The 8,496-nt window shown below is 46.8% G+C and overlaps 1 protein-coding gene across 1 annotated transcript in view; it reads right to left on the reverse strand.

Moving 5' to 3' along the window:
* Window positions 1-4,073: 4,073 nt before the first annotated feature.
* Window positions 4,074-8,496, reverse strand: part of LOC310946374 (uncharacterized protein) — a gene marked incomplete at both ends in the record, with an annotated part of 9,956 nt that continues 5,533 nt past the window's right edge. Inside the window, 1 exon segment of the mRNA XM_083912820.1 lies at window positions 4,074-4,121. Within this exon segment, the coding sequence (XP_083768946.1) occupies window positions 4,074-4,121 (48 nt within the window).

The raw sequence follows: 8,496 nt of genomic DNA on the forward strand, positions 1-8,496 counted from the left end.
TTGAAGGGGTGATACATTTCCAAACACTTGTTTTGCACAGTTTTGGACAAAAGCTTGCTACATGTGAGTTTTCCTTAAAGTTGTAATCTGTAATATTTGAGATACCTTGTTTCTAGCGGCCTCTGTGGTGGTGAGATGTAACTGCAGGCGAGACTGTTCTTTCAGAGCCTCCATCTTGTCACGTTCACGGTCACGGTCACTATGCTTCTTAATTATTTGCCCTTCTTCACTTAGCTTAACTTAACTTTCTTTGTCTTTGTACTGGAAGCTTAATGGTCTTCTTTCTCGGTCTGTTGATCCTCCATCGTGAGGCGGGCAGTAATGAAATGGACCAAACACATTAGAGCGAGCCTTGTATCGCGCCACTTTATATACATATCCATACCGGAGACGTGCATGCTCTTTTGTAAACTTTAATGACACTCATTCACCTCTCTACTTTGGGTCCGTCCCCTATATGTTCCCCACTTAAACCCACACACACACACACACACATGTTCCTATTACACTTCTGCCCTTACAACAAGCCTGACTCAGAAATTGGAAATTTCCTGATTTCCAAATACAATGAAATGCAGCATACGCTTCAGTGACTAGCTCCGCCTGGGAAGACCAGACTGACGTGTTTCTGGGCTAAGCAGCAAACACAAGTGCTTTCATTAGAGGGTCATACGATCAATCGCCATTGTTTTAACGCACTCTTTGATAGTAACTTAAAAGACGATTAACTAAATTAAAATCTTACGGATTAGAACTTTAATGTGTGCTTTGGGGGAAAGTGGCCTGAAGGCACTACTAAATATTTTAGTACAAACAAATGACTATGTTTAATGTGAAAGGGGCTCCTTGTAATTATCAACTCACAGATAATTATCACGTACATGTGCAATGTCTTTGAGCCCATTGTTTTGTTTTTAACTGCTTCACTCTCGTGTTCTCATCAATCCTTCTCTTTAGAAACAGGTTTTCACTGACTGTGCACTTTCTGCTTTGCACCAAACTGCAGTCAAAGGTGCTAGCGTGCACCTGCTAGTGAGCCTGGGTGAGAATCTAGCAGCTGAAAGCGAGATATCTGTTGGATGTGTAAATAAGCAACAGTTTGCCCAACAGGTTAGCCATCACAACTGTATAAGGCCATATTGTCCCTGTCAGGGTCACAGGGGGACTGGAGCCGATCCCAGCCGACATCGGGTGTGCGTCGGGTCCACCCTGGACAGGACGCCAGTCTATCACAGGACACATAGAGACGAACAGAGACAGACAACCATTCACACCTACGGGTGATTTAGAGTCATCAATGAACCGAACACCTGCACGTCTTTGGACTGTGGGAGGAAACCGGAGAAAACCCACGCAGACACGGGGAGAACATGCAAACTCCACACAGAAGGGCCCCAGCCGGGATTCGAACCAGGAAGCCTTGCTGTGAGGCGACAGTGCTAACCTTAAGCAACAGTTTGCTAACAGGTTAGCCGTCACAACTGTATAAGGCCTTGTGCCAAATGAGTTTGTGAGGTGTTCAACTTGTTGTGGAGTTCTGGTGCCAGGTGGCCAAAAAACAGGTTAGCGGTGCTTTAAAGCTACTGTTTCAAAAAAGGTGAAATGATGGCAGAACAAACTTAACTCAAAAGTCAGTCACATCCACACGTAGTGGGTTTCATTTTTATCTTTTCCAACTTTTGCTCTGAAATTGTTTTATTCTGAAGAATCCAAGTTCTTTGTCATAAATGCAAAACAACCCTCCAACAATGCTCATTTAAAAAAACGCACAAGTAAAAATGTGAATCTAAGACATGAAATAGTGCAGACGTTAAAGGTAAGTAAAGTTTATAAAGGTGAAGTGATGGTGTAAAGGTTTAAAAGTCGTTTGGCCCACAGGATGAAACTGGGCCTTAGGGTGGCAGCAGGCAGAACAGTTTGTGGCAGGGGTGATAATCCGTCTCTGCCCTGAAAAATATTTTGGCTTTCTTCCTACGCTGCTGGGTGTAGAGGTCCACCATGGCAGCTCTGTAGGGTATTCTGAGCAGTTTCCTCCACCCTCTGTAGAGCCTTATGGTTGAGGATAGTCTCGGTGGTGCACAAGTTACAGAATATCCTGGAGACCTTGTTGAACCGCCTCAGTGTGATGAGTCTGAAGCTGCTGACTCTCTCCACTGTGGTCTCACTGATGAAGATGGGGGCGTGTCCCTCATTCTGTCTCTAGGTGCGTTAGGCTCGAATACCCAGAATGAGGCGGGTCTATCTCGCCGAAACGCCTCTAATTTGCATGTGAATCGCTCAAACCCCTGAGAGAATCCCAGTTGCTGATTGGATGTAAGCTCTCAGCGGGATGTGACGTGTGGTCGTACAGACGCCACAACAATACAGCGAAGTAGACACTAGAGTAGAGTAGACACTTTTTTCCAGTGGTGCAGAAGAACGCAGCACAGAAAATGATCTGTGTACGCGCATCTTTGCACGGGCTTATTAAAATGAGTGCTGCAGCAGCCGGGTTGGATTCTGACCTGTGGTTCTTTGCTTCATGCTCCCATTTACACACAAACGCACACACACACACACACACACACACACACACGCACTGTACTGCAAGGTGACAGCCTGTCTGTCAACAAGCCCTTTAACAGCGCCCAGAATTTTTAAGATGGAGTGTTTTCGTTTGTTACTTGTGCATAAGTTGTCATTGCGAATCGTGCGGGCCACCTTAAATCAAACTACAACTACTCTGTATTATCCGTGAGGAACTCGGGGTAGAGCCGCTGCTCCTTTGCGTTGAAAGGAGCCAGTTGAGGTGGTTCAGGATCATCTGGTAAGGATGAACCCTGGGCGCCTCCCTAGGGAGGTGTTCCAGGCACGTCCAGCTCGGAGGAGGCCTCGGGGAAGACCCAGGACCAGGTGGAGAGATTAGATCTCCACACTGGCCTGGGAACGCCTCAGGATCCCCCAGTTAGAGCTGGTTAATGTGGCCCGGGAAAGGGAAGTTTGGGGTCCCCTGCTAAAGCTGCTGCCCCCGCGACCTAACCCCGGATAAGAGGATGAAGATGAGATGAGATGAGAGCATAGAACCAACCATGCTTATGTGATAATGTGTAATATTTCTTATTCTATTCAGTTTATTCTTCAACAGTCTCGTAGATATTCCATTATAATGGTCGTAGGAGCATCAGTTATGGTACAGTAGTAGTGTTGGATTACAGGAATGATAGCCTAATACGAGCAGGCGTGATATCCATGTATGTAGTCAGATTTGTTGAAGTTGTAGAGCAATTCAAATCACAACAGTAGCAGCAGGGGCAGCAGTGATAGCAGTGTAAAATAACCATTAACAAAGAAAGTAGTAGCAGCAGTGTTCTCTGTAATGTTCCCTGTAACAGGGCACAGTACTGTAGCACTGACGATTGCAGTCCTCCCTTTTTACTTCACAGATTTAATTCCCTGAGATGTTGCAGGTAGAGGTAGAGAGGACTTTGGCGTTCTGGCACATTTATCACGGTGGCAAAGACGTGATTTATGCAGCAGAATTAAAAGCAAGCAACCTTGTGTTTACTGTCTGTCTCAGTATTAAAGACTGTATGTGAGTGTGTGTGTGTGTGTGTGTGTGTGTGTGTGTGTGTGTGAGAATGTTCCTGTTGATTTTATGAGTGCACCTAAGTGGAATGTGTTTGCATGTGTGTGTTGTCATGCAAACAGCTGCACCATGTTGAGCATGCTAAAGCTGTGTAATGGCTGGAAACATGCCAGGTGTGTTTATGCACACACTCTCCAGCCTTTCTAGACATGTGCGTTGAGTAAGGCAATGGGGGGGGGACGACAATAAGCTTTCCCCAAATGCATTTAATGAAGATGAATGTCCATAAAGTGAAAACATTTACAAACTTCCGGACCTAATGCCGCTAAAAGCCTGAGGATGATAAATCCCTCCGTGTCGCTCAGAAGCTCTTTCTTCTGTTGTTAAACATCACTTAAGGGACACGAGGTAACAGCCGTCTTGGACACCGGACAAGGCTGTTCCCTGTCACATGCCTTCGCAGCAGGGTGGGGTGGAGTCATAGCTCCCTCAGTAGTGGTCACCGGCGTCATAGAGTGCGTAGGTTGATGCCTGTGAGGGCCTGCAGACTCTCTCCCTTGAGGGTGTAAAGAAGGGAAGACAGTGCTCTGCCAAAGGATCCTTGACTCAGAGCTGCGTGTTCGGGCTGGCAGTCTTATTTTGGGCTCAGAGTGCACGTCTTTCAGATAGCGAGGAGCTTGACTCAGACCGTAGAGTCTGCGTGACAGGATTACCACATCCATCCTTAGCCCTGCCACATCCCGCCGTCGTCGTTTGAAACGTCTTCAAATTCTGAGGCAGGTGTTATAAATGATCACCCCACGTGTTTTTGCGCAGATGAATGTTATGTAATTGTAATGGGGGATATTAAAATGGTCCGGTGTGGCGTCATTGATCTCTCGGCTTATAAAATAAAGCTCCAAACTGAGGTTTCTGTCATGTTGTTATACTCTCTAATGGAAGAGTTAGAGATTAAAGTTGAACTCATCAGTATGTTTATAGCACAGGGGGAACCAATAACTGTGGAGTTTAAAGCTGAAGTTGGTAACTTTCTGTAAAAAAAAGCAAACTATGTTCTGCTCTCCGTCTGTTCAATTCCAGAAAATGAGAGTTTGTGCGCTCGATCGGCTGCTGAGCCTTCTTCGCCCAAATTTTACTGCCAAAAGGAAGAGCGTATTATCTCATCTTTCAGGGCGCACTCACACTGTCCATTCGTACCGTGTCCAAGCACGCTTCACGGCTAAAGTCTAGTTCGTTTGACCAGTGTGAATGCAACTTTACTGCGCCCAGGCACGGCCCGCTTGCCGGCCGCGGCCCAGTTAAGAAAGGTGGGCTTTTGTAAAGCACGGATGCACATGTACGAGAACGAGCCTGTGTATGAGCGCGAGCATTGACGGCGGTCCTGATGTCTATATGCATCTGTTCCTCACGACGAAAGCATCGAGGTGGTTTGATGCAGAGGTGGAGTGTTTGCAGCAGATTTGGTCAGATGAAATGTTCAAAACAGTCAGAAAAAGCGTTTTATCTCATCTTTCAGGGCGCATTCACACTGTCCGTCCGTCCCTTGCCCCGTGCTTTAGGGTCCTTGTCCCCCCCTCCAGGCCCGTTTGTACTCACACTACCTGGGCCTCGGAGAATGCTTCTTGCTGCCTATACGTCATCACGCCGTAACACGTCACACATTGATGACGTCATGGCGATGCGTGGCTTTGTTTCCAAATCTTTCCGTAGACCTCAGAGTTTTTGTGCGTCTTGTCGACTGTTTTTGAATCTTTTCATCGACCAAATCTGCAGTAAACACTCCACCTCCGCATCACACCAACGTGAACCTTTCACCGCCATTGTTTTAAATGTCCGCGCATGGTCCCTCCTTCTTTTTTCTACGTCCCAACAGGCGCACAGGAAATGACCTCAGAACCGCCGTAGGCCTCGTGCTCGTACACGTGCGCACACTCGTGCTCGTACACGTGCAAACGTGCTTTACAAAAGCCCACCTCTCCCAAACGATCCTTGGCCGGCAAGCGTGCCGCAAATAGGCGTGGTACGGTTGCACTCACACTGGTCAAACGAACTAGGCTTTACCCGTGGAACCTATTTGGGCACAGTACGGATGGACAGTGTGAGTGCACCTTAAATCTCAGAGGTTTGATCTCATATTAGCAAGAAGCAATCGAGGGGGAAGAGGAAGGAGGGACAATCACCCTAAAGCACGGGTCACGGTGCGAATGGACAGTGTGAGTGCACCAAAAAATGTTCAGGGTTAGAAATCTGAATGAGAATCTGTAAAAATCCAGAGTTCAAATCAAGTGTTACCCACGTTTCCATAAAGATGAGTCGGTAAAACTCAGAGACAAAAGCCAGCACTTTGCCAACATCTGTGGAGCTCGCCGACCATCACCTGAAAGCTCTTCATTCAACTGTGACCATGTAGCTTTCAGCAAAGTGTGTGTCGAGCTTGTTTTCCACTCAACCCTCGGCGCCGTTGTCTGCGAACGCATATTGTCTCATAATTGCAATGTGTGTGAGTAATTGCCCGGTGTGCTCCTGCACCAGGCAATTTCAATCAAGCACTCAACAATAGAGCACTGGAGTGTGTCCAGTCTTCTACGTCCGCTTACCATATCTGCCCATTTACCGCCAGGGCCGGTGCAGAATATAAATCAGAGGCCCTGCATTATTTAAGGAGTGAGAAACAGACAAGAGGAGAGAGACACAGAGAGAGAAGATGCAATTAGCGTTGACCCCGTGTGATCAGCTGGGCACTGGTCTGTGTTCAAGGATTCTCAAAGAGTGGGAACTTCTACGCTGCTACATTCATTCATTCATCTTCAACCCCGTCGGGGGGGCTGGAGCCTATCCCAGCTGACATCAGGTGTGAGGTGGGGTCCACCCTGGACAGGACGCCAGTCTATCACAGGACACATAGAGACGAACAGAGACAGACAACCATTCACACCTACGGGAGATTTAGAGTCATCAATGAACCGAACACCTGCACGTCTTTGGACTGTGGGAGGAAACCGGAGAACCCGGAGAAAACCCACGCAGACACGGGGAGAACATGCAAACTCCACACAGAAAGGCCCCAGCCGGGATGCGACCTGGAACCTTCTCGCTGTAAGGCGTGTAGCCTACGCTGCTACAGTGACTCTTTATTTGTCCTGTGTGGTCCTGGAGCCCATATTATTTACCAGGTATGAAATAAAGTTCATAACACAGACCATTAAAATATGTGCCTTGTGATAGACCGGCGTCCTGTCCAGGGTGGACCCCGTCTCACGGCCAGTGTCAGCTAGGATCGGCTCCAGCCCCCCGTGAACTTGATAGGGACAAGCGGTTGAAGATGAATGAATGTATAAATGATCTCTTGGAAAATGCAATTACCTACTACCACTGTAGAAATATACCAAGGGTTAAAGGACTTTGAGCTCAACCGGGTTTGGAGAAACTGAGACTTGACTCCTGTGACCTTGTCCTACCTAAAAGGTCGATTAGACGGCTGACGCTGATTCAGAGCGCTGCTGCTCGAGTCTAGCCTCGTCAGACCGTCCTGAACTCGCGAGCTCCATCCTATTTTACTCGCAGATCAGTCTGGTAACGTTTAACGGATTTCAGCGCGACGAATTGAGACGCAACTGTTCAGTGTAAACAACATGGAGGCTTCTGCGGATGAGATGAGCGCAGCTATCGAACAAGCAGCTCGCTAACGCTCTTGGATCCTTCTGTTGGAATATGGACCGGGCTCCTGAAATTCTGCCTTTTATCTGTAAATTCACATTAAACAAAGGGAAAATATCCTTTACCGACGTGTTGTTTACTTTCTGAGCTTTGTCCCGACGCTGTCAGCACGACATGCGCTTCATTTGATCTGATTGCATTGCATTGCATACTCATTTTTAACCTTTGTTAATCTGGCCCCAGTGTCTGTTGTCAGTTCTTATCAATGAGGAAATACATTTTGTGAGTGTGATGCATTCGTTTAGATGCTCGACTCCTTTAGGTGTCACTCCCCTTGGGAGCCAAATCCCCGTCCACACAGGAATGACATGAACAGATAGAGGGGGAGGTGGGACGTACCATATTCACTGTGCTCCTCTGTAATCTAATATCATAAGGAGAGTTGGGGGTGAGGCGTGGAAGGAGAGTTGAGTTTGAGTCAAAAAACACATTTGATATCATTAAGTGCTGCTTACACTTCCTGAGGATACCATTATCTTCAATGTGCATCATACATAAATGTCCAAACGTCCTCGCAGAGATCATTAATAAAAAAGAGACACTTCAGAACTTGCCAGAGAGATTTTTTTTCAGTATTAACGTAATGCAGTGATAGTTGTCTGCACACTGCAAACAGGAAGTGATAATAGCTAACGTGGCGTACTTTTGATGGTGCCAATGTGCCGAAATGTAAACAACTATAGGACACAAAGGCGGGCTCCAAAGAGAACAGCAGTACCTCAGTGTTTTCAACACAAGATGGATGAAGGAAGAATGACTTTTGTCACATCGTCGTTGTGTTTTCGCAAAACCTCAGAGGATGAATTTGTTGTGGAAAGGTACAATGAGCTATAAATGCATGTGTGTGTGTGTGTGTGTGTGTGTGTGTGTGTGTAAGAGAGAGAGAGAGAGGCTTCCTGTCTTACCCCCCTTTCCCCTGCATCAGTGGAACTCATATTTCACCTGTCAGGCTCTGTCATCTCCACCCCTGTCATGTCAGTTCCCTCAGCCCACCGTCTCCTCTGTCTGGTCTATATGCGCCTTATACATGTGCATGTATGTGCGCGTGTGTGCGTGTGTGCGTGTGTGTGTGTTGAACCTACAAATATAAATGATGATGTATTGTTTTGAGTTAATTTAATGGTGTAAAACTCTAGGTCTAACTTCTTATCTTTGTAACCAAACATTGTTTTAACGGCCTAATTTATCTTTGTCAAAAGCACGCCAACACCTGG

Source organism: Echiichthys vipera (assembly GCF_963691815.1).
Source record: "Echiichthys vipera genome assembly, chromosome: 4".
Classification (NCBI taxonomy): domain Eukaryota; kingdom Metazoa; phylum Chordata; class Actinopteri; order Perciformes; family Trachinidae; genus Echiichthys; species Echiichthys vipera.